At 40.3% G+C, this 26,820-nt stretch overlaps 1 protein-coding gene across 1 annotated transcript; it reads right to left on the reverse strand.

The window, feature by feature from the left end:
• LOC108669644 lies at positions 1 to 26,301 on the reverse strand. Its single transcript, XM_018157038.2, has 18 exons — positions 26,224 to 26,301; positions 25,717 to 25,802; positions 24,942 to 25,076; positions 21,502 to 21,589; positions 12,069 to 12,133; positions 8,981 to 10,766; positions 8,160 to 8,380; positions 7,720 to 7,933; positions 7,141 to 7,292; positions 6,787 to 7,015; positions 6,454 to 6,579; positions 5,805 to 5,855; positions 5,231 to 5,451; positions 4,569 to 4,773; positions 3,441 to 3,586; positions 2,616 to 2,763; positions 1,896 to 2,021; positions 1 to 105 (listed from the first exon to the last, which is right to left on the reverse strand). The coding sequence occupies exons 1-18, from the start codon at positions 26,283 to 26,285 to the stop codon at positions 48 to 50; spliced, it is 4,119 nt and encodes a 1,372-aa protein (XP_018012527.2). The 5' UTR covers positions 26,286 to 26,301; the 3' UTR covers positions 1 to 47.
• Positions 26,302 to 26,820: the final 519 nt, after the last annotated feature.

Here is a 26,820-nt window from a genome sequence, read left to right on the forward strand (position 1 = left end):
CATCCTCGAACCTGAACTCGAGCTCACTTCTGTTTCCAGGGGGCAAGTCACGGTGAGTGGGTGGCCGGAGGATCTTCACAGAGGCGGAGTCGCCTTCGGTGTGCGCTGTTGATGGGAAATGGATGTTATTTGAGCTGCTATGTCGATACGTATACTCGCAAGACGAAAACAGTAAACAGTGCATGTTATGACACTTTTTACCGTGACGTCACTGCCCTTTTTTACCGTGACGTGCAAAGGACGCGCGGTCATATCCCTTACCCACTGCATGCGATGCCTAGTAAGATTCCTCATCCTATTCCATGGCGTCGCTGCAAATGTAAAAATGCTCATCTAACCTCATAGCGTTCTTAGAAAAGCCAATTCCAGTCCCAAATTTCTTCAAATAAAGACTTTCTAAGCAAAAAATGCATCTTCCTGAAATCTATCAAGCCCCTACCTTAATTCAAAGCTTCAATAGCGAATTTTTTCCACTTTTGTACGAGGCCCGTAATGGCGTGTTTTGTCCATCACAGTATTATAGTCAGCCAAACTTGAGCAAACTCAATGCTGCCAAATCTCGAATCAAAGTTTTCTGATGCTCACGATGTCTTCACATAAATCAAGTATTCACAATTACTAAAAATCTCCCAATGAAGCCTTCCTTCCCAAAATATGTCGCAATCGAGGCTTCTTAACGCTACAACTCCCGTATAAGCTCAATTTGCTACACAGCGGCTTGTACGCAACACGCCTGGAAACCATTGCCCTGGAAACAAATTTCAACTCAGTAGAGTTAGAACCGGCCAATTTTTTCATCGAATGGCCGTCATACGCTCACTGACTACGCAAATTAAGTGCAATTTACTTATGATTCTTACATCCAACCCGCAGTCTCGAGTGACCCACAACTCTCAAGCGATAATAATCATTTCATACATTAAAGAATCTGCAAAAAGTAGGCGGGAAACAAGCGAATAAAGGAGACGTGAACCATAAGTATCTCTCAACATAGAACTCAATATGAAACTGGTGTAAATAACAAACCCGCCTTCAACAACAACTGTCCCTCAGCTGTTTCTCAATCAATCATACCCATAACTGAACCTAATATACATACTTACACGCAGCAACTCAACCATATACACTATTTTCATATCCTTCTATAATTTCATTTAATCCCTTCGCTTTCTGGCATCTTTAAACTTATGACTGGCGTAATTATGAAGTTATGGTGAAAAATATAAGAATTATGGGATACAGCTTTAAAGCTTTATACGGTAAAAGTGGAATATGCGGGTGAAACATTATGGTGCTGAAATTTCATGCATATACTTTGATAGATAAGTAATAATTCAAAATTCTTAAATGTTCATCGTTTGTGTTACCAAACAGGAAACAAGACAATATTGACGCTGGATATTAGTGGTAAAAAAGATAGAAAATATATGCTTACTTACTTACATTAGATAGAAAATGAGATTTCAGGCAAAATACTTGTTTGATTGTCGATTATTTGACCCAAAATAACATTCAGTGGAATTACATGTACTATGCGACTCAAAGGCAAGTAACATGAGCATCGTCCCGTCTCTGTTTGTGGCTGAAATGGCCACTACCTGCTATTAGGTATCACTCCTACCTCATATTATCTCTCAATAAAGTCATCTTAACGCCACAAAAAACTCACGCTGAAATCCTTTGTAGCAGTTGTTTCGAAACTGTGGAAACTGGGGATAAATTAACCTTGGATTTAATTGTGGATGCAAAGCAGGGTTGAAGCAGCAAGTCAAATGATTAATTTTGCCATATAAATAATTGTTGATAACATTATGTGGATGACATGCTTATTGAGTGATGTTTACTTAGATAATTAACAAGGAAAAAAGCAGGGCAGCCCCGGCTCACGTCCATACCCATGAGGCTCGGCACGTGTGGTGCCTGCATCGTTGGTCTTCAGCCTCTTCTCGTGCAGGGTCAACAGCAGCAGTCGCTCCTCCTCCTCGCTTAGCGCAGACTGCCACAGCTCAATTGCCAACAACCTGTGATCAGATACAAGATTAGAGTTAAAAAAATGATACTAAAACAACACATTGAAAAGGAATGAAAATCAGCAACTCTCTTGGGCTTCAATTGTGATTACGATTAGTCGGATATTTTCAACCAACAAAATTTGTACCAAAATAAAAATGAGGATTTTTGAACTAACTCAGCTAAAGCACAATACATAGTATGAAACAAGGCCTAAAAACTGTTGCATGCAACCACATCCATGAGTGTAATTAGCGGAAGAGACTTTTTTTATTAGTCTTTCTCACGGCCGGCCTTAAACTGGCTTTGTTTGTCGTTGTAGCATTCCCCACCAAGTAATTTCGCAATAACTTTTCAACTGTTGTGTTGCAACTTTTCGCAACAAGTCGCGAATAAGATGGCATTCCAAATTTTTAGATGGTTCTCAGATTAGCACTTCCCATGAAAACTTTTTAGCCCAGCAGTAGTCATTGTGATGAATTTTGCTCATTTATGTTCATGCTTTTCCAATATTGAAAGTTATTTTTCCATAACGAGTATATAAATCGTAGAATGCCACAGAAGTTCTAAATTTTTAGATGCGTCAAGCCCGCAAATCTACTAACTTTTTGCATCTTGGTGCAAAAGTCAGCACCGTCCTGGCCACGGCCTCCCAGGTGCCAGCACCGGGGCTGAGAACCTGCAGCACGGGAGAAGGCAGGGCTGGTAGAGGCGCTGCTGCAACAGCCGTGTCAAGTACGGGCGTGCAAACGTCTGTTGGGGAAGTATGGAATGAAATTACCTTGTCGATCAATGTATTTCACGCAACATGCGTGCACTGTGCATGAGGGAAATGAAATTAACTAACTCTAAGCCTAATTAACTCCATCATGTACGAAGGCCTGTAGTGAAGGTTAAATAAACTAGAAATGCCTCGTGAGCCTCAATCATGGGTTTCTGCCCATGTTGACAAAAACTAAACGAAATTTATACGTACGGTCACAATTTTTCATTCAAACCGCCCCCGAAATTGAGAGGACTTTTAGCCTGAGGGGATGTAAATAAACTGCAAAGACAGGTGCTTGAGTAAACATTTTACATTATCACTCGCAAGTAAGTTCATAGTTTAGCGATTAAAATTGTTCAACAACGGCACGTAGATCTCTTGTTAGTATATTTACAATTATTCGAGATACAGTGATATAACTGTTACCAGTAGATTGTAAGAAAAACTCGTGCTCTATCGAGTTTAGGAGCAAAATTCTATTCAGACAATAGAGAGTAGCGAGAGTCATGAAGCCATTCTGCCAGCAGAAGCTGAACGGGCAATTCCGAAGAAAAAAAGGCAGAATAAAACTCCCCCCAAATGAGCGGCTTTTGAAGTTCCACTCTGTTCACTAACATATCAATACATTTGATGTGTGCTGGCTTCTAACACTGAGAATACTGACGCAGTTCAGCGTATTTCCCGTGCAGTGCGCTGAGGTTGAGCGGCGCCTCGACCCTGATGTGTATGGACGCTGAAGCCGCCGCTGAAGCTAGCGCCGCGATGCCTGCCTCCGTCCTGATGTGCCCCTGGAAACTTTTGATCTTGGAACTGTAGGGAGTTGAGAATATGTGAGAGTTGGGGTAAATGAGCAGGAATCAATTGGAATCTAATTCAAGATTGGTTGAGGTGTAGCACATTTCAGAAGCCGCCCTAGAATAGTAATCGAAGCAGTAAAATGTTTTTCATTTTGAATAACTTTGAGCTCAAAGCGGTTTGACGGGATTTATATTTAGGATTTTCATTAAGAAGACATTTTACGATGAAAATTTCACATTTTAGAAGACTTAGTTCTAATATTAGGAAAATTCACTGATTGAGCCGTTGTATAAATTCTTTTCTTCGATACATTGCAGAAACTTTCAAATAGGGCATACTGCATTCAATATATTGATAGGCAATCCTTGCGTTGCTCGGCAACGATAATTCTACAGTTCTGACAAGTCTCGATAAAGAACGTAAATTTAATTTCTAGACCAGTTTTGATTTTGATTAAATAAACATCCATTCAAGCCCTACTAAGATCTTTGAAGTAAACGATAATTGAACACTCATCGTCCATGTCTCTAGCAAAGCTTTGACTTCTTGAATTCAAGATGAAAAGGATATAAAATTTTCTATTTAACCTACGTTTAGCGCTATAACCCGTGATACATTCAAAATTAGGTCCCGAATCAGGTAATATTTGTAAATAATGTATCCTAAATACGATAAGTATTGAAGATACCAATCGGAGGCGATTAGTATTGAGGAACCGCGCACGAATCATCCTATTTTTTACAGTTCCAAGATTCAGTCACACAAACACGAGCTCTAAAATACAATATGTGCAGAGGAAAAGCAGCTCGTTGCATGTCGTGCACAATATGAGGCCGAGGCTTGATACAGTATAAGATAAGGCAAATGTTTTCCGCAAATTTCGAATTATTAGTGAGATTGAACACTGATAATAAACCTAAAAGTTATTGGGATATTATAGGGCCAACTTAGTCTAACATCGCAAGATGAGCGGACAATATAACGTATAATTTACCTGCTGCTGAGTAGAGGCTGCAGCACGTCATCACATGGTGTAAAATCAAGGCTCATGTCCAGAATTTCCAGCTGCATTATTCCGGTATGATGCTTTAAAGCCTGTTCCCAAGCTGGGCTTCTCAAAGCTTCTAACGAAGCCTTCACCTTGACGAGCGTGTCTTGCGCGTAATGCAGCATCAGTGCAACCGCTTCCAAGTCGCGCGCTTTAAAGGACAGCTTATTCAGATTTTTCACACGGTAATTTTATAAATAAATATATTGAAGTCAGTATTGCATATCACAACTAATCGGTAATGCTTTAGTTCCAGTTCATCGTGCTAGCCATAGAGTAATGGTATAAAATAACTCCCAACGAAGTCGCGATCCATAACTGAATGTAAAATGAATCGATTGATCGGTCGGCATGTGAGATTACACGCTTAATTATTTGGACCAAGGAAATAAGAATAACACTAAATCGGCACAGGACATCATAAGTTGCAAACAATCATGTAGCTGTGCTCTTAATTTTGTGTGCGGGTGACATATAAAACGAATGAATCGCCACATTCCATCATACACAAGCGCCCAGACAATAACCCGTACGGCAAATCATATGCGGGTAATGCATGCAGAACGTAAATCGTTCAACTTTATGGCCAATGCGTGCATGCGACTCACTGCTCTGTATCATGAACTGCTCGTTTTCCTTCCGAGTTATTCGAGCAGCGAACTCGGCGAGCGCGGGCTCGTGAGGACGGCTCAGCAGCACCTCCCACCAGTGGCGCGCTGAGGCGCCCGCTTCCTCCATCGCCCTCCTCAGCTCCGGCCACTGGGCCTCGAAGTCCCCGGCGTCCCGGGACTGTAGCTGAGCGATGACTTGCTGCACGGCACTCGCAGTCCTACGAATAAAAATGTTCACTCACATAGGCGATGATCGACTCTGGATATGTCGATTGTATTAAAACACCGAGTGAAGAACCGTCCAAGGTGTGAAATCTTGCATTATGTTTGTTTACTGATATATGGCGCGCGAATGAAGGTTTGTTAATATAATTGTAGACTGAATCAGGCAACACTCGCAGCATCTGGGATCTCTTGGCCAAAAATTTAGAATTAATCTAGAAGCGGTAAAGTTATTTGACGCACATGGAATTAACTCATATGTGACGTATTATACACCCAGCACACTCACAAGGTTGAGTGTGGATCACCCATCACTCAGCAAGGGAAGTCAAGGTCACACAAAACTCACCCTGTAAAGTCCGGCAGATCGTCCGCCACAAATAGCTCCAGGTGCCCTTCACTGTTCAGTGGCAGGGGATTTAAGAATTGTAAGTTTCACAATTAAATCAACACTAACAATTATTTCACAGAAAACCTTCATAAAAATTAAGTGAATTAGATGCTTCATACTCGATTCACCAGCTATAAAATAAGTTGTTACTAATTACGTTAGGATTAATTTGCGAATTGCCTTATAAAGTTTCAAATAATCCAATAAGATATTTTATCTCGTACTATTCACCGATTTTTAGTAGAAAAAATTTTTTGTAACAAACATTCGCACAGAAATAATTAATTATAATAATTCCCCTGATTAAATTAGGTTCTACCTGTGCTAATTATATTTCTCATTCCGTATATACTTTAGATATGCAAACATTCCTCATAAAATTTTAATTAAATATATTGTAAAATATATATCATTAAATATATTGATGTAGCTTGTGGGATCCAATTAGAATATTTATAGCGTCAGTTTCCAATACTTCTACAATATGTGAAGAATGTTATAATCGGTACAGACTTGTACAGCAGGTATTTCTAGAACTGATATTTGCGTCACGAGATTCTGTTGATATAAATCAACGACACGAATGCGTCTGAAGACTGAGACTTACGGGTTCTTTGTGAAGCGCGTCAGCCCGACACCGATGCTTCTGATGCCGTCGCTGTGCAGGTGCAGCAGCAGCTGCCATACCTCATCATCAGCCAGACCGCAATGCAGCAGCCTTATTTTGGCAAGTCTGCACAAGGACCAAAAGACAGCGTAAATATTAGTGCGATACCACCTAGTTGGCACGGAGTAAAATTATAAATGCAATAAAACTCACACTAGGAATTATTCAAAATTAACAAGTTTAATGTTTCTGTTCCATCAATATAAAGCATCCTCAATAGTTCAGTAGACTATTTCTAATTTCTTAAAGGCATTCACGTGTTGATTGGATAACCTTTTGGTGAGCGGGGCGATTGTGCGTATGGCTCGGGCGATCGTCTCGCGGCTGCCGGGCTTGGCGTCAAGTACCCAGAGTTGCGGCGGAGGATAGGCAGGCAGACGCCCCTCAGCAGCATCGGGCTCATGAGTCTCAAACCCGTCGTCTTGTTTCTCCGGACACGGCGAGGACCGAGTTGGCTGGAACACGGAAGCCCAAGAATCTTCGAGTGGACGGATCTTCACTACTGCAAATGAAACAACAACCAAACTCATGTTAATGAGCTGGAGAAGAAAGTTCCCAGCGTTGTCCCAAATGTGAACCTACACGTGACCAGCAGAATATCGTGCTTAAATGAATACCAGCACTTACCTAGACTCTTATATTTGCCCTGCAGAGTGTTCAAGTTGAGGGGGGCCGAGAGTGAGATGGAAAGTTCCGTATTGGCCGCCGTGGACACAGAAGCCACAGCGGAGACGCTAGCGTCACTGCTGATACTGCCCACCAACTCAGTAAGCTGACACCTGCGCGCGGCAAGCGCCATTAAAAAAACTCAAAACATTACGTGCCGCTGTCGGTGCAGAAGTTAGCATATGTGCGGGTGAATTCCAATTTAGAAACTCTACCTGTGAGGCTGTGAAGTAGGTACAGTAACTGTAACCTCTACGGATCAATGTCAATATATTACCTGAAGCTAGTACGTAGCCAAGTAAGCACCGAATCTATGATTGCTAACTGCAGTATTACGTGAAAGGGGCTCAGTATGAACCTATACCTGAGGACTGGCACTGGTCAATTAAAAATTTGTCTATTTTTACTAGTTCAGACGTCTATGTCATTGATAGAAAAATGCTAGAAACTATAGATATATACAGACTAGAGTTCCTGTGAGTAGACAATTAGTTGCACACCAAGAATCAATTTAATACTTAAAAGAGAAGCGTCACTAGCCTGGAAAAGTTTAGGCACTCGAGCAGGTCTTCATATTGCGCTTGTGTCGCCACGGAACTCTCCTCGAGGTGCAGCTCAAGTTGTCCTCGGTAAAGGCTTGTCAATCCAGACCAGCTAAAGCCAGCAGCGGCCAGATCAGCAGACGGTAATTTGATGTTGATGAGACGAGGTTGCTCGTATTGCAACATTAATGATACAGCTTCCATATTGCGAGCTGCAGACAGGAAGATTATTGAAGCCTTAAGCTATATAATTTGAGATTTAAATTCCAAGTCAGAAAAACGAAAGAGTTAGCTGTTGATCTCAAGTCTAATTTGCGCAGAAACTGTTTATTTTTGGCATGCATCATGCCAATAATTAATATTTCCTCTCAGCAATCCTTACAATGGTCAACTACCGCGTCAAATGTCACAAATGATCAACTCGTAAACCTGACCCACCGGAGCGAACGGTCCATTCATCTGTCGCTGTGATCGTGATCTTGGCCGCATGTTTCGCCAGCTCGATGAGGCCAGGACCCTGGAGCAGCAAGTTTTGCCAGTCTTCGCAGCTGTAGAGCCCAGTTTCGGTAATGACTTCCCTCAGTTCAGGCCAGTGGCGTTGGAACAGCAATGGACAGCTGCTTAGGTCTTGCATGACATACGGCAGTACATCCATGAAGCTGCAATACAATTAGCATGAATAAATAAACTTATTTGTTTATGAACTTCTTAGGCCAGCATAAAACGAAAGAGTTAATTAGGGATCTTATATGCTGTAGAGAAGAAAATTTTATTTCATATCTTTATCTTTTGTATTTATTACAGAGAATTGCAGGTGCATTTCAACTATTAGCCAATGATCTCTTCAAAGATAAACGACCGGTTTCAGGATTGTTTAGAAACAAGATGCAGCTATGCATTCCCAGGATATCCGTTTTTTGCAACAGCTTGGCTTCAAGTTCCTTAAAATATAATATGGTAGTTTTAGCCCTGCAAGTGGACACGGCGGAAAAATGTTGATTGAATACAACTCTATCATGAGCATTTTCCGTCGATGCGTAAGGTAGTTACTTAAGATATTGATATTTTTCGAGATTGTTGCAAGATTTTGGTTCCATGAATTTGAAATTCTTTTAAACATAAGTCGTGTAATATAAATGTATATATATATATATGAGTTGTAATGTAATGTATTGTATAAATATAAGTCGTAATGTATATATCTATTGAATGTGTCATTTTCATGACTTCAGGCGTGTCACACGAAGTTGTGATCTCACCTCGCCTTCATCGCCTGTGTTGTGCCTAGTATTTCATGGAGGGACTTGTCGTTCTTCAGTTCTTCGGAAATAAACAATGCTGCGAATTTTTCTTGAATAGATTTGTGAGTGAAGGAGTATCTGGCACCAGTGGTTCCTAGAAAATTTCTTTTGACGGTGAAAATAAGTGTGAGAAAAACTTTTGAATCGATTGTCATGGCTGCATTGTGTGCGGTCATTTGGTCGTGGCATTCTTGCTCAAACAGCAAAAACTCGTCCTTGGAGAAGGCGATCTTGTTCATGGAAAGATACTTCAAGGCGGACTTCCCGATGACTTTGAAAATCTTGTTGATCAGAACTGATTTGTCGGGGACGTGCGAATCGCACAATTTTCTTTCAATTACAGTCTTGTATAACATCAATGTATCCCTTGACAAGTCTTTTGCGCTGTGCCAATTGTCGATCATTTTTGGAGAAGTTAGAAAAATGGTGCAGAACTGAAGCAGAGAAATGGGCTGTGTAAGTAATTTTCTAACTTCGGGGCTGAGTTTGGAGAATCGATCCTGCATCGCTGCACAGATAGCTGGATCATTGGTCAGATTTTGTTTACATCCTTTGATGAATTCCAACTGCTCTGCCAGCTCTGAGAGAGGATTGATATGGTAATGAGTAAAACTACTCTGGCGAATGAACTGCTCGAGTTCTTCGATTGCTTTTGGACGAGTCGTGATAATAATGCGAGATTCACGATGCCATGTTTTCTGAAACAATTCTCGCAAAACCGTCATAGAGTTTTCGTTGGCCTCGTCAAATGCGTCGACCAGGAATAGAACGCAAAGACACGAGAGAGTCGGCAAAATATTTTCCTGGCCTATTTTTGAGCAAACGTCCCCGAAGTGCTCGCGAACAACTTGATGCAATTTGTCTTTCGTGTCATCCCTGCACTCGATGAAAACTAGAAGGTCGAAGCTCTTGAGGTAGTCCGGTACTTCGCGCTGCAATCCGAGGAACTGTTGGATTAAATTCTTGAGTAGTGTCGACTTTCCAGCCGCTGCAACGCCAGACACAACAGCAACTGCAGTGGTAGCTTCGAATACTTGCGTGTAAGGAAATTTCTTCTCATCTTCGTCAGGCAGCGTTAGTTTGGGCGGGTAAAAATCAGCTGAGAGTTTGAGATGACCTACGCCGCTGCTTAGATCGTTGGTGAAATTTTGTAAAAGACGGCTGGCATTTTGTTTCCCTTCACTGCACAAGCAGTGAGAAAAATAAGTCTGTTTCAGATCGCTGGGAGAAAACCCCCTGCTTATGTCACTTCGCAATTCAACCTCCATTGCTTTTACCTCACGCTTCGAGAGTTGGTAAAACTTCCCCGCCACTTGGATGAGCTCCAGCAACTTGCTGTGGAGTTCTGGAAGTTTGGATGGATTTTTCATAGCGCTGCCCTCATGCGCCATTTCATTTCTTATGTCTTTGACGGCCTCTAATTTAGTCTTCAGTTCTTTGCAGTCATTCTCTTCATATTTGGTTTGGAAGATTGCACAGAACAGAGCAAAGACTTCCGTTGTATCCATATCATCGGAAGAAGTTTTATCCTGGAAAATCTCACGGTATCGCCAGTTCGGACATAACCTCTTCCAGTTACCTTCAGAGAAGTTGCTGTGTTTTATCTGAATATATTCCTTATATGAATGATTTGGTTGCTTATCTCTGCATTCAATGTTTAATATTTTCCGGAAATACTTCGGGCCAAGCTCCCAGCATCCTTCAACATTTTTTCTGATCGTTTCCATTTCCTGAAGATCGGGATCTGCGATGAGATATGAAAAATTTTCAATAATAATAAATAATAATAATAATAATAACGGTTTCAGCGTTTATAAGGCCGTGGGCCTGTCACCGATTCTTAACATCGCAGAACATAACAGTATTTTGCGCGATATCGAACTCGCAATTCGCTGCTACAATTCTGCTGTGCTTAACCGCCCGGCCTCCTTGCAGATTCTGACCAGAAACTGGCGCACAGAGGTCAGACTGGCGCACCTCTCTGCTATAATCCTGGTACTCTGAACTGTAATCACTAGGCCACAGTGACACTAGGCCAATAGCTATCTCTCACAGAAAATATTAACCTTAATTTGAATAAAGCATGATTTGATTGGTGGAAGTATTAATGATTGAGCATTCCTTAATGTTCAATTGTCTGCATTTGAGCATTTCTGCTAATATCTCAAATTAAAATTAAATTCTCTTATTCTCAGTCAAACATTTGAACAGAAATAATTGAATCGAATTTAGTCTTTAAATGGTCTAAGTATTCATATCAATGAGTTGCATTGTGAGTTGAAAGAGATCTGAAGTTATTTTACATATATATAGGTTCAATTAGAGTCTTGTATCTTTTTCAAATTTGAAATCAAGATAATAATGTCGACCTCGATGTAACGATACTGCTCTTATATATAATCTTGAAAAATTAATTTCGCGTATTTCATAGTTTTCCTACCGCAGTGAGCGTCACTGGTTAGTTACAGTGAAAGTCTTAAATTATTTGATGTTGTTAGCCAAATTTAACTGTATTGCTAGGTTAGAAGTTGCAGGTATGATACGCCAGGAAGTGAGCTGCTTCTATCGTCATCAAACGATATACTTTGAGTCGTGAGTCGATTAAGTAATTGTCAAACTGCTCGAATAAGTGATCTTGTACACAGCAGGCCTAACGACCTCCACCATGTGGTCAGCCCAAGCCACTGCCAACCATGTGCTCATAATCACCGACAGCTCACCATGTAGTCATTCATTGCCACATGTCCATTCGTTTGTCATAGTCATATGCCATTTTTGTAAATATTTTTTCAAAAGAATTGCGCCTAATTTTTACGACATGAGTTGTCGACATTTCAGACATGCTAGACTATTTTGGCTAGCGACACATCAATGCATGTAATTTAGTTACAGCTCAAGAACAACTAACATTGCAAATGCCACATGGAATCGTTCGCCCAAGCTCTACTGATAAGCCCGTTTCGTCAGAGGAGCTAAGCTTCTCTCGTTCGAGGAGCCAAGCTCCTCTGATGAGCCCCTGCGTTGGAAGGCCAGCCTCCACACTTACGTGTAATCGGCATGGTGACGGGGACCTGGACCGGCCGCTGCTTCTTGCGCCTCAGCCAGAGAATCCTGGAAACGGAAGGGAGTTCAGGATGTGTCACGTTAAATCTGCGAGACTGATTGGAAACCTACCGGATCAATTGATGAATACAAATTTTGGGATCTTATCTCATTTAAAGTTTAGTCATTCGCTTGGTTTACAGGTTAGGTGCTGGTAAATTGGCTCAGAAGCTTGACCTAGTTCATTGAAAAAATCAATTGGCAACGTTAGGGACAAATTTCCCAATTTGCTGGCAAAGGGACGAGCAGTTTATTACACGACCGTTTTTCTTGACGCTACGGTGCACGTAGAAGTGTGATGTACTTAAACGTGAGGGCACCTAGACGTGTCCGTATGTCTAAGCAGAAGTACACTGCGCAGAGGCACACTGCGATAATCGGTACAGTGAACGCTGAAGCAACCGTGCACGAAAAGGTAAAATGTACACAGTAGTCATCAATGTCGTGTACTGTTAGACTACCTGATTATCAGCCTCCCAACCGCATGTTCGTGTCAACGGGAACATAAGACTGAATTCTCTTTTGAGCCTCTTTTCCTTCTATTCCACTGTATACAGGACTGCACTCCCAAATGATTAGAGCGTCGATAATTCTGACCTAAAATTATATTATACTGTATAGAACGTAGTTTGAGGGTGAATTAATTCATAACTTGAGTTATGGAAGTTAGAATCTTAGAGTGAAGTGTCGAGAAGGTTACAGGAATTCCGGTTGAACTGGGAAAAGCTAGTATAATGTGCTATTGTTCTCGAGACCGTGGGAACGAGTTTGTTTATATCGATTGTTGGCGAGCTCAGCGCGAGGGAAATTCCAGTCGAGGAATGTGGCGTCACTTCGAGGGGTAGGCGTAAGTGAGGGCGAGACCAGCATATACGTATAAGGAACCTAAAATTGGCGCCAAAGTTTGGTTCTACAATGGTGACCATCTCGTCAGTACGGCCTGTAGCTATCTCCGCAACGGCTTCGGCTGTTGGGCGGCAGGTCGCGAAATGACGGCCGCGCGAAACTTCGAGTCATTCATACCACCACGACTCTGATATAATAACGTAAGAAATCTACGAGTAACGGCCTAATGTCGCTTATTAATTCGTACGGTCAACGTACATTGCTACAGTTGAGATTTAGCCGTGAGACAACGTGATAGACAACAAGACATTCAACGATGTAACGCCAGCAATCATGAAGATTCAAGTTTTGAGCACGGAGGCAGACTTATATTGTACGGTAATCAGCACAGTACGGTCACAACTCTCATCAGAAGAATCGGTACGATCACAGTCATAATCAACAACAGTACGAGAGCGAGCTGGGAGAAATATCATCGACTATGAAGACGAACGCTATTCCGAAGTACGGTCGTTACAAGAAACCTACGGCCAGACTGACCGTGAGGCATCTATATCAGCGAGACACGACGGTTATGAAGAAAAAGCGACCGCGGGGATCGACGCGCGGCTACAGCTGCAGTGCCGCCACTTGGAATACGGCTGCGGTACGGTTGCTGAACATACGGCCGTAAACAGGTGCGCGAGTTACGGTCGTTTACAACAATCGTTAACTCAACGCAACAGCACAGGATCAACTTTTCTGGTAAATAGAGAAATTTTAATAATGACAAATGTTAGGTTCTCAATTTTGATTGTGTTTGGACTTTCTTTTTCATGTACCAGAGATTTTTGTTAACGGAGGATGTCAATTTTGTTAACGGAATCCCTAAATTTAATACGCAATGTATCAGTGTTACATTACAAGCCTTTCTCTGCACGATTTCTGCCGTAACCTATTTCATTCGAGGACTTACAACGTGCCGATAATGACCACTGCGGACGCAATCTGACCGAAATTACAGCGATTGCCGATATAATAACAGTATAATAATAGTAAGAATCCCAAATCTGCCTAACTTTTATAAAACTCCTATTTAATCGCAACATATACCAGAGTTTTTTATCCCATCCTATCCACTGTCCATCCTCATGCTCTTCCCCAAACCCGACGGGCTTGTCTCAAAGAGCTAGGGGTACTAACCCTATTCCCAGTCAAAGTTTAAGGCCACCTATGCGTTTCTTCAAAAATTAGAATAGACTTTACTCTACTCGTAAATGAGATGGCGATATGGATTTTTCCATGCTTACCCAGCTATTTATTTATAAGCGGCGACCAGTAACAAAAAATATGTAAACTTTGTATTAAAAGGGTTATAATGAGAGGAAATTTCAAGAAACTTTGAATATTATTGTTCATCAGGTCTGCAACTTTTTTACTTTTTTCGAGATGCAAAAGGGCTGTAATTTTTATATTCCATTGAATGGTATACTCGGCATTCCTTGATCAGCGTCCTTGTTGTAAATATTCTTTCTCAAAAAATAGTTATGATCGAGCCTGCTGATACGCGGAGGGAAAATCCCGCATACTAGTTGCTCAAATGGAGGCATTGTGGAAAGTTTGAGGGGAAAGAGACGTCGTAAATTACTCGACTGTCAGTTCACGACGGGTGGCATGGTGCCGGGAACTCAATGAGAGGCGAAGAATAATACGTGGCCAGTGGTCGGCCTAGTCCCTTCAGTTATAGCCGACCGCTGGCCATTCCTCGGCCACCTGAAAGCGACCAGTTGCCACGAGAAAGGGGCTGGCTAGGATATCATATTACAAAGAGTACAAGCTCAATGGTAGCGACTGGCCGAGCTTCGGGCAGATCAAGGATTTTACACGATAGTCGCGGAAACCTTGCTCTCAGACTTCGCTCGTCTTTCAAGCAGGGCCTTAAGTTCCGTTTTAACCGGCCCTAGATACATAAATAAAGTCCTCTTAGAGGATAATCTGGCCTGGATCGGCCACCTAAAGTATATACCTATTTTAGAGCCTTTTCGGGAGTCGATTGAGTCGTATCTGCGTAATATAACCGAGAAGAGCAGCTGGTCAAGCTGCCTAATGATGGCCCTGGTCAGACGCTGATCAGGCTTTCCCATGATCTCCCTGGTCAGGCGCTGTCCGGAGGGCATTTGCGCGACGTATAACTATCTCGCGTCCAATAAAAGGCCTTGATTTACGTGCATGGGTGAGTTTCTTAAGTTACACGGTGGAACGAGATGAAATTTGAATTTAATACTTGTTGTTGCATACGTGGTAATCACCAAATAATTTAATTGCGTATTTTTTCAAATATCAGTGTATTTCGACATTTACTATGTATACTTTACAAAAGCTGCTTCAAGGTAGGGATACGTGATTAAGCGTGCACGAGGATAAAAATGCTGGCTAAGGATCAAGTAACAGCAAGAAAGTCAAAACACAGCAGATTTGTGGGTTAAATTTTAAATCCAATTACAATAAAAAATACCTAATGTGTTGACTGTAGCAAGACCTACAAAAATGTGCACGAAATTTGTGTCATGAAACTGAAATGGCACTCCCTGATATTGTAATGGCAGTATTTCTTAACAGGCAGTGCCAGTAGTCGATGTTTGCAAAAATTTGAAAATTATAAAATAAAATTATGATAACGCATGGATAATTGAAATGATCAATACAATTGCAACAATTGTTACGAAATGAATTACTTTAACCTGTCCAAGCCTGCAACACCGATTCCAGCATCCAGCCAGCAGCCATCACTCTGCTCATCCTCTTGGGCAGTAAAGTTTAAGTGACAGTGAGTGTATTTTTTTACCGTGTCGAGAACTATGTTTTTTACCCTGCCGTGAACTATGTTTTTTACCCTGCCGTAAAATGTGTTTTTTTTTACCGCACCGTAAACTATGTTTTTTACCGTACCGTGCACTGAGAGAAATTTTAGCCAGCAGAAGTGAGTCATCCAGTTTTGTGGGTCGTAATGACCCACTTCCTGTATCGCACGCAGCAGCAGCTGCGGTAACGCTGCACGTGAGTCAATTCTTTGTATTCTAGCAATGTAAGAGAAGATTCGCATTTTAATAAAGGTATGAACAAGTCATGTACCTGAAGTTGTTATTGGTACCTTTTAGCCGTGAGACAACGTCAATGGAAATACTGTTTCGTTGACGGTTGTCGCTATTACTAGTTTCGAGTAGGGTTTTCTGTCCCACTTATAAATTATAACTATGAAGAATAGTTATTGACCATATAATTGACTTAGAGGTGAGTTCGTTAGTATCCTAACTGATCAAAAGGGATAATTAAGCACTGTGTTACGACTAATGGAGTACTTTTTCGAGCGGTTAAATAGATTAGAATGAAAATTGGAGTATGAGCTTAAATGCGTATCGTTCTCCGCCTACGACTGGAGGTATGGGCGTGGTACACATTATAAACGGAGCTATAGCTGATGTCACCAGCCCGTGAGCAAAGTGTCATCTGACATTAGTTAGGTGTGAGTCATCGCGGCGATTATGGCCGACTTGGGCTCAGCGTCTGATAACGGTCGCACAGAATTAAACGTGAAGAAAAAAATTATTGGTTTAAATTCCGTCGATAACAAGTATTTTTAGTGGATAAGTTTTTTTTGCACAGGTACCATAGTGCGTGCGCTGCAAAATTTGTTATCTAGTACGAAAGATGTTGAACTACAGGTAGGTAGTGGAGAGAGACATTTCTAACAAGCCAACAGTTCAAGCCACCAAAGTGGTGGAAATTAGTAGTTTTATATTATTGTTTTTTCTTTTCAATCTGGAACTGGACCACCCTGGCAAGGCAACAATGCACAGCCCGATCCATCTTGGCCATTCCAAGAAAAGTAAAGCCCAATTTGGCGAGTCCCATAGTGTAAATTACATATTAGTTGCTTCAGTCAAGCTGAGTTTAATTTGACCTAACTCTCATGCGCATAAAAGGACTTCCTTCTGAATATTCTGCAACAGTGTCTTAAAATGGTTACAAAAACCAAGTACCATCAACAGCACGAGTGACATGAGTTGCTCTTGTATACTACGAAAACGATAAAATAACATTTTTTAGGTTTCCACGATCAGAAGCATGGTAGAGACCGAGAAAATTTTCCAGATGGTACTTACGATATTAAATCTTAGAGATATACCGTTTGTCTTTTGCAGCGCGGTAAATTTATTATTGTGCAAACAGACAGCCAGTAATCTCCATGTAAAACAATTGATCTTAAAACTAGTCCATTTCAAACAGATACAAATCTCCTTAGGAACTAACTTGACTTATTTAAACTATAGCACTTACCTAAATTAATAACTATCAGATTTAATCAGATGCATAATGTTCATATGGGTTTTATTTGATTTATTCGACGTATGAAATATTTATCCCTTTCCATTCGCAGTGAGCAAGACATTTTTTATAAACTACTGTACAGACTTGAACGAAAATTTGAATATACGAACCTAACCCCCCAACGGTGATGTTTAGCTCATGATAATTTTTTTTAGATTTTGCCTTCGTTCGCGAGTTATTTAATTTTTTCATCATTCGTGGTTTTACGTATACGGCTCTTGATCGATGCAAGTTTAAAAATCGGACTGAGAAATGCCGGTCGTTTCTCTGTAGATCCGTATTACTCGCGAACGAAGGCAAAATCGAAAAATTGTCACGAGCTGAACATCACCGTTAGGAGGTTAGGTAATCATATACGAAATTTCGTTCAAATCTGTCCAGTATTTTAGAAGGAATGTCTTGCTCACTTCGAAATTCGGCACGTATTGCTGTTCAAATCACGAAAGAGGGAAAATCGAAAAAAACTCGCAAACGAAGGCAAATTCTAAAAAATTGTCATGAGCTAAACTTCACCGTTGGGAGGCTAGGTTTGTATATTTAAAGTTTCGTTCAAATATGTAAAGTAGTTTATAAGAAATGTCTTGCTCACTGCGAATTTCGGCACGTATCGCCATATAACTCACAAATGAAGGTGAATTTTTTTACAAAATTTAGGTCCTAATGACTACGTGTACCAAGTTTCATCGATCTACGTTCATTACTTTGAGAGATATCCCTTGTTCACTGAATTTAGAGGTTTGCCGCGTGACCGGCCGCGAGACCGCTCGCAAGTCCGGCCGTAAATTTGTCCGAGACGTCTAATTTACTAATAACGAGACAATGCATTGCTCGTACTTCAGTTTTCGGCGGCATATTGTCGGTTGAAAACCAAAGGCCCCAAAATTTTCTCTCAATGGCTGCAGCAAAGCGAAGAGGCTGGATAATTGCGAAGGTAGACCACGCTAGTGTTGCACATCTAAAATGACTTCACTGGCCGAGTTGTGGCTGTGGAATTTCAGCGCTATGGCTTTAACCCATTAGCGCCCATGATTGTTTGTTTTTGTGGATATTATTCCTGAACTTTGGATCAGGAACATGTTCTTCTTCAATAAAGTTTACATATAGGTTATAGACATCAACTGAGATTAGTTAAAAGTGTATCCTTTTGTCTGAAAAATCGAATATATGAAATTTTCTGAGAGAAGTGACCCTAATCGTGATGTGACAGAGATATCAATTGACATGTACAATTTTCCCCATTATAAACATTTCTGATTCATATTACCATAGTAGGTGGTAGAATAGTCTATGTTCTTCTGAAAATGCTAAGGTTAGTCTCAATTATACTGTTAGTAATGCTGTAAATATGTAATTTATGCCGATCCCCATTTGGGGATCATGGGCAGTAAGAATGTCGTAAAGCCAAGGGAAATGTATTTTGCCACATACTGATGTATTACCTAAATTTTTCATAAAGTAACAAAAGTTAGCATCATTATCATTCACTTAGTAAAGGAAATTGAAGGAATGATGCAAAACAAATCATTTCATTACATGTTTTTGGTTTGGAAATGAACCTGAACAGTTGGAACCAGTAGCTTGAGCTGAAGCAAAACCATTATTTCAATGACAATTCAACATTGAGAACTCGTGCAGGCCAAAAATTGTTCAAGATAGCTCCTATAATTGAAAGGATAAACCAAATCTTCTTGACGATTGGTACTTTTTCCAAAAATCTGAGCATTGAGGAGCAAATGGTTCAATATTATGGACACCATTTCCTGAAGCAGTTCATCAGAGAGAAGCCTTTTCGGTTTGGTTTTAAAAAATGGGTGCTGAGCTGTTCAACTACAGGATATTGTTTCGATTACGATCTTTATGAAGGCAAGAAAGAAGACTTATCGCCTGTCAATGGACTAGGAGTTTCAGTTATCCTGTATAAAGTTGGAAAAGCTAGTAGTAATCCATCGGATCATGTATTCTTTTTGGCAATTTTTTTCACAAGTTTCGATCTATTGAAGTTACTAACTGAACAACATGTGTCCACTTCAGGGACAGTGAGGCTCAATCGTACCAACAAGTGCCCTCACGCATCTGAACAAAGAGTAAAAGCCTTGAAAAAGCAATAAAGTGGCTTTATTGAAGTAGCTACATGGTTAAGTGTAGCTGTGCATCTGTAGGCTTACCGTTGGCCTCAGAGCTTGTTTAAGAGCTGTAGGCAACAGCTGCTCGCAGGTTAAACGTAGCAAATGCGTGCTGAGCCCGGCAGTGAGCAGAGGGGCTCATTTGAGCGTTAATTAAATTTATGGTCCACGGTAGTTCCGCCAAAGGATGGAGTTATTGCTTAAAATTTATTGAATACCTCGCTTCTGTTGCTGTCATATGATAGGCTCAAGTTTTTAATTGGAAATTTGAGTACGTAAATACAACCTTCGAAGGTCATTTCTTTTAATTGATTAGTCGTTGTCCCCTGAAGGTATAACTTTGGTATTAAATACTATATTAATGTCAAAACGTGAAATTCTAGGGTACAGATAATGTGTAAGTTCCTTACAGTATAATAAATGATTAAATGTCAGCAAATATATTGGCTCGAATTGCTACATTATATTTTTTCCACAACATCATCAGTCATCACTTAATTTTTCAGTATAATTGTTAATTCAGATGCAGAAAAATATGCATCTTTCATAAGATAATTCCGTTCTGAAGACGAAGGTTATTATTTGGGTTTGAGTATTTGTCTGTTTAATCAGGCCAGTTAAAATTCCCAACATTTTTTGTAATTCTGTGTGGGCAACCTTCCTCATTTCTTCATATTTAAATTTGGAGATTTAAGCTCCGCTCCAGCTTCTAGCACGGTTCAGAGACAACCCACCAGTTTCCTAATTCCTGCTAACGACGCCACATCTTCACTCGGTTTACCGCTTCATCTGCGCCATGTAGCGAGACCATCAGGGTGGTTTCGAGGTGCGAGACAATCTGGGGGCGACAGAAATAGCTCGTCTACTTGCGTTGGATGCATCTTGGCGAGACGAAACACGAACCAACAAAGTTACGAGCGTATGCATAAGTAATTTATTCCCTCTTTTTTCATGACTGTACTTTATTCCGTCGCATAATCAGGTTCATTAGATTTCTCAGAAGTCATTAACAAGGCAAGTCATTAGCAACTTATTTGAATGTCACCCTACGCAGAAGGCAATTTCCTTGAATTACGTTGCCGCAAACAATCCATAATATTTTAAGTATTCCATCGCTGGAAACAGAAAATTTGGCTACCATATATTAACTGAACCTTGTTGATAAGGTTACTAGTTACAATTCAAGTCCTTGTATTAAAAGTGAGCCTTGTTGACACACTGGGCTACTGCTTCACTTGCTTGTGAATATTATTGCAAGAGAATGCTGTGTACTGGCGAATGCGAGTAAATCTTTGGATTTGGCGCATATGAAAGAATAATTGCTCGAATGAATGGAAAAAAGGTTTTGTAGTGTATAAATTATGTGTGAGAAAATATGATGTAAGAGAATGTTTTCCTTGAAGTATACAGAATATGGTGTCAAATAGATGCAAGAAATATTTTAACAACTTTATAAATAATATGAACAGGTACCAGAACTTTTCGATTTGCAAAAACATGTCCTGTCTCGACTGGAACTTTAACCAATAACTGACTAAAGTTCATGTCGAGATGGAGAAAACATTTCTTCGCCAGTTGCATTATTGTACCGTGTTAATGCATTACATTCCATGTTTTTACCACGTGGTGAAATGGGACGCAAAAGGCAACGCAGGTAATAAAACCCCCTTAATCCCCCTCCCCCAAAAGGGGTGGGGAGGAGGGGGCGTTTTATTTTAGCCCGCATTTAGACTCGGACGTTTCTGCCCTATAAGGCATTAGGTGCCAAATAAGCGCTATCCTCGGTAGCCCAACGACCTCCATAGAATTTATTAGATTCTAATCACGCGCTTATGTTGCTCAGAAAGACCGAGTGAAATGGGGACATAGAGCCACCAATTTACTTACTGGGTGACCGTACGACGTCCCTGCAGCAGAAGCTGATAAGACCGAAAATTTGTTATAGGGTAGTTTCCACTGCTGCAAAGTATAGCCATCAACTTCTCCTCTGATTACTTATGATCCGCTGAGCGGCAGAGAGGAAATATTATGTACACTCACCCCAACAACGCGACAACCACGACAGCCAGCACCACCACGCCTGTGATAACGCTGGGAATGATTCCTGGTGATGGGGATGTAGAGGCTCCTGGAGATGTAGGGGATTTTGTTCAACCGACAAGAATGAGAATTCAGTATCTACAAGAATAAGTAAATGTGAGGGAATCTATCTTCATTTCATGAATTTTACATAGACATGAACATGGACATCAACATAAACCATAGTCTAACATAAATGATCAATTCGTCACATACCCTGAATCTGAACTTGTTTATTCATTTATTCACACATTATTCATAATATAAATAAATAAAATAACCACAATTCTGCTTGGCATCACAACACCTTGAGAAACTCCACCCAACAGAAAAAAAAACGCAGTAAATTTCATCTTGAATATTCATCATGTTCACCGTGATTCCAAATTTAATGGCCACCAAAAATGTTACTTCGTCTTACATGAGCAGCTCGCTGGCATGTAAAATATATCTTAGTAGTATAGTAGAAGGCCTATCATCACAGTTTGTATAAAGGACTTAATAGGTTAAAGAAAATTACTCCCGCTAAAAACCTGACCATTTAACCCCGATCAAAACCTTACCATTTACCCCTATTGACTGAGCGCTCCCAATATTTCTTAACCACCGCCGTCAGTGAAGTTTGGATTCAATTTGTTACTAAAAACCCGGGACTTAACCTAGAGCTAGTGTCACGATGGAAAATACATCTTTGGGATATATAATTGATTTAAATTTTTAAAATAATTTTCGGAAACTGGGTGCTCATGTTATTGATCAACACAAAGCTACATGGTACATTATACGTTTGATTACTCAATTCTTGAAAGCCTGCAAAGGCCATATCGCAAGCAAAGCAATCACTATGAATATTCTTGATATCGATTGATAGTAACACGAATAGAATCAATAAATTTAAATTCGTTCTAGTGGTTTATCTTGGAAATATGTGATAGTTTTGGCATAAGTAAATCGAACTACAGATATTATGTCTTCCACGGGTGTAAAAAGTAACAGCAGGATTCTGATTTTTTTCCGTAGCAATATCATCATAAATGAACAAATTTTTCTTCTGAGGATCTATTTCAGTTGGGTCAGAGAAAGAAGCAGTCTGAAACTGTTCGATTGCACATTTTTGATGAAGTCTTTCAGGGGAGTTTTCATGATATTCATCTCAATATTGCCATTGCCCTTGTAAAATAAATCAATGATTTCATATCTATTAAATCCCATATCAAAAGCGTTCTTCAACAACTTATATCCAGGCTGATGTTTTGACTTTCTATAAAGGAAAAAATTTTTGAAATCAATAAAGTTCTCCAATTGCAACTTCTGTAGCAATGACGTTTTTCCGCAGTTAAATTTTTCAGGAATGAGACAACTCAAACTTGGAGAAGGAAATACAAAATGGTTGTTCTCCTTATTTTTATTATCGTCCTTCCAATTATAGAGAATTTCTGAAAGTTTTGTTTCTAAAATCCTTTTCAAAGTTTGTTCCAATATATTCACTTGCATTAAAAGCGGATTTATTTCGGTTGAGAGATGATGAAAATCATCGCGGATATTATCAACATCAATCTACAGCTGATTAAAATTTCCAAAATTGAACATCACCATTCGTTCTACATCCTTTATTTAGTCTTTCTTTCTGATTAAAAATTGAATCAAGCATTTTCTCTCCAAAAAAGTGTAAATGCTATTAGAGAGAACCGCTTTACACTTCATTGATACGCTTTACTATAGCGTGTAAATGAACTACCCTCTATTAACTTTAATTCACTTCCGTCATAAATCACTCTTTATTTTCTAATATTTTTAACGGGCTCACCATACATGACTAGATGAAATGACTTACTAAACCGAAGCGTAAATACATTACGTAGTGTGAATTGACAATCTAGCTTTTGTTCATCAATTATTTCATATGGTACTTAAGCTCTCATTTTTATTACCAAAGAATATAAATGAATTTAGTGAATTTATAAATTTACCAGCAGGCAATGTCTGGTTGCATCAACGTTGAAACAACGTACTTCGTGGCGTTGAAATATTAGTCCAGAATGAAAAGTGAATCAACGTCATTTTTCAACGTCGGGCATTTCGACGTTGTTTCAACGCTGCAATCGCATTGAAATCTGACGTCAAAATAGCATTTATAGAAGGTTTCATTACGTTTACATGTTCTATCATGAATGCCACAGTATATGAACATCGTATTACAATGAGTTGCATTTGGGTAGCATATGCGCTACAGTGTGCATATGCAACAGTTTGGGTAGCATATGCACAGTGTGCATCACACAGTGTATTCTCAATCACTGGGGCTTTGTTCCATTTTCATTGATTGTTGTGTTTCCTATGAGCAAGACCACGCTTGGCGCGTTCAGCAGGATGAGCCATCCACTAGCCCAGGCAACTGAGTGATATTCCTACTTTGTGCAATGTCTATCGTGCATGCAACATTAAATGTGCGCACTATTTTCTGCACGAGATGTCTAATGCGGGCACAATCATTCATGCAACAATGCGGGCACTGTTAATTGTAAACTAACGATTACTCGTCTAATATAATTATAAATATTGAAAACCCCACGGAGGTTAGCAAGAAGATGGACAAGGTTGCAATGGTTTACTTGTTATTTAGTACAAATCTATTATGTGCAGCATCTACTGATTTAACTGTCTGTAAGGTACTCTATCAATTGCTTTAACTGTGGACACTGTGCATCATATTGAGCGTGCATTGTCGATAGAGTATTCTGCTGCTATGGCAGGCAATGTGTCACTTACGTGCTGTGTAAGGTACCGCCATACGTACGCATAACCCCCTTAAAGTAGTACATTCAAAATCTTGCTAAATCGAGGAAGTTTTGCATAACTTTTCGCCTGCTATAAGGTCGAATTACGCACAAGTTCTGTAGACGTGAATTGGGAAGGGTTTTCTTCTATTCCTAGTCGAGTAAAAGGCTGTGCGATTAATGAATAAAAGTTGTATTGATTGGTCTGACATTTTTTCCAACCGATCAGGATTGTGTGCGATAGTCGTTTGTTCATCAATGTCCAGAACTGAAATTTCCCTCATTTATATTTTGTAATTTTGAAACTAATATTTTGTAAATTGGCACGGAATTAATCTTGAGTCTTTTCTGAAGATAAATAGTGTCTGGGGATGGTATCTATCAACCTTAAATATCGTCAACGACACAGTAAAACTGATTTACTATAAATCTGCGCGTTAGTTTCCGTCAAAGGCGACCTGACCTCCAGTGATAGTGCAATATAATCGTCTCATTAATTGATGGACTCATGTCCTCTCCTTCGGTTGGAAATGAATCCGCATCTTTTATTCTCTGGAGGTATCCTCGCACTTACTCTCAGTGGGGACTGCACCTCACATTCTCTGATGGCACGCTCGTACTCACCTTCAGTGGGGCAGGCAGTCTGCACCTTAGCGTGCCGGATGCCGAGGTTGTAGTCAGGGTGCGCTAAGCCCCTCGAGGTGTTGACAAGGACCCGCACAGCGTACCGCCCGCAGGGGGCAAGGTAGAAGGCAAGCTCTGCGAGATTATAACGACCATAAAAAACCTTTGGGCAAATTGTGTCATTCCTGGCTTATTTTCGTTTTCATTTAACGCATTAGTAGTAACTGACAACGCAAAAAAGAACATTGGCAATGATGGATAAGAGATGCGTTAGAAGAGCGATTGTCCATGCATATTTACCCTTGTCTTGGAAAATAACTATGAATTGTTTATAAATGAATTATATTGGTTGTCTTCTAATAGTTGACAATTATATGTCACAAACTTCTTAGTCATAGAAAGTTTCACATATTTAAAATTTAGTTTATTGAGTCATAAAACATAAGGCTATGAGCAGAAATTTTCATGAAAATCTTGTCATCTAAGCATGACTACTTAGAAAGTCCTCGTCAACTATCCTTGCAGAACCTACTTATTGCACGCAAAAAAGGAAAAACAAATGGAATAAATGGAAAAATTAAATTGTTTAAATGTACACGAAGATTATAGGCTTATCATAAGGCCCATCTTAATATTTATCATGAATTTTTGAATTTTTTTTCTTGTTGAATCTTTTACGGTTAGGTTAACCAGTTTAATGAGGATTTTTTTGATGATACTTTCTGCTCGATTAGCTGCCACGAGTATAGCCGGCACGTCGCCACGCAGGACCAACCTCGACTGGAAACTTCCACATCTGATGTCACTCGGCTCATCCACTTGGCGGTTGAATTACTCAAGTCCAGCGCATCGACCCGATATCTGGTGGCAGGCACATGAGGTCAAAGATCGTTCTCACTTTAAAAACGGCATGAACTTTACTGCTTAGCTAATTTGTGGCTGCTAACGTAGTAGGTGTGATACCTGGACTGGAATAGGACACTGGATCAATAGAATAACATTCTGTAAACAAATTGTTGATGAAATTTCAGCATTCGTTATGTTTAAACAACGGAAAAAATCGTTGATATGAAAATTTTCGTTCATATAACTGAACATTCGTTATGATGACTCGAAGTAACGAGCGCCCTTTTCATGTGAGATCCATTACGCTTGTAGGGCGTACTCGAAGAGGAGAAACAACAGCACCAGGCTGTGCCAGGCCTCTTCTGAATCCGCTAGCAATGTAGAATTGTAAAAGCATGTTACGAGTTGGGTCTTATCCTTAAGATCTGTGTCCTACCCTACGACGCTAGTGTCCGGGTCCAGGACGCCCTCGTCCGTCCTGGCGGACCAGTCCCTCATCGCCACGGTGCACAGAGTGCTGATGCAGGTCACGGAGAGAGGTGCCCGGAAGCGCGGCAAGTTGCGAGGGCGAGGCTGGTCATCTAGGGGGCGAATATGCCGACAAGTGCGCATTAAACTCAGCGAATGATTAATAACCCTATCAAAGATTTGATACCTGTCAGCCGCAGGTATCAAAGCCGTATATTGCCCAATATTCAGCGGTATATTGCTCGATAAGCCGAATATACGGAATCGGACCGAAAAAAGCAGCTAGCCAGGCTTCTGAGAGCAGACGCTGTTATTCGAGCGAACCATGACCTTCTCTCGCTCATCACATGGCGTCGATGTATGTACGTACATGCGTACTTTCGTCAAGGCATATGATGGAACGAAATGAGAATTGATTTTACCAATTTTTCAAGCTTACGTGTTGCAAGATAATAATTTCATTAATTATAGGATAATATCTGGATTTATTGGCAATCTTTAAAAACCACAGAATGCTCGAAGGCATGGAAATATGACTAAGGGGTACAGGAGGAGAAAAATACTT

This window comes from Hyalella azteca, unplaced genomic scaffold (genome assembly GCF_000764305.2).
Source record: "Hyalella azteca isolate HAZT.00-mixed unplaced genomic scaffold, Hazt_2.0.2 contig13069, whole genome shotgun sequence".
Taxonomy (NCBI): Eukaryota; Metazoa; Arthropoda; class Malacostraca; order Amphipoda; family Hyalellidae; genus Hyalella; species Hyalella azteca.

What these genes read in the sequence shown, in the direction of transcription:
- LOC108669644 (XM_018157038.2), bottom strand. Translation starts at nt 26,285, where the DNA reads ATGAGGGACTGGTCCGCCAGGACGGACGAGGGCGTCCTGGACCCGGAC. An exon ending in ATCGCCCCGCTCACCAAAAG is followed by an intron (nt 6,580 to 6,786) that starts GTTATCCAATCA and finishes GTCCTTGTGCAG; the next exon opens with ACTTGCCAAAATAAGGCTGC. An exon ending in CGGGAAATACGCTGAACTGC is followed by an intron (nt 2,764 to 3,440) that starts GTCAGTATTCTC and finishes CTTCCCCAACAG; the next exon opens with ACGTTTGCACGCCCGTACTT.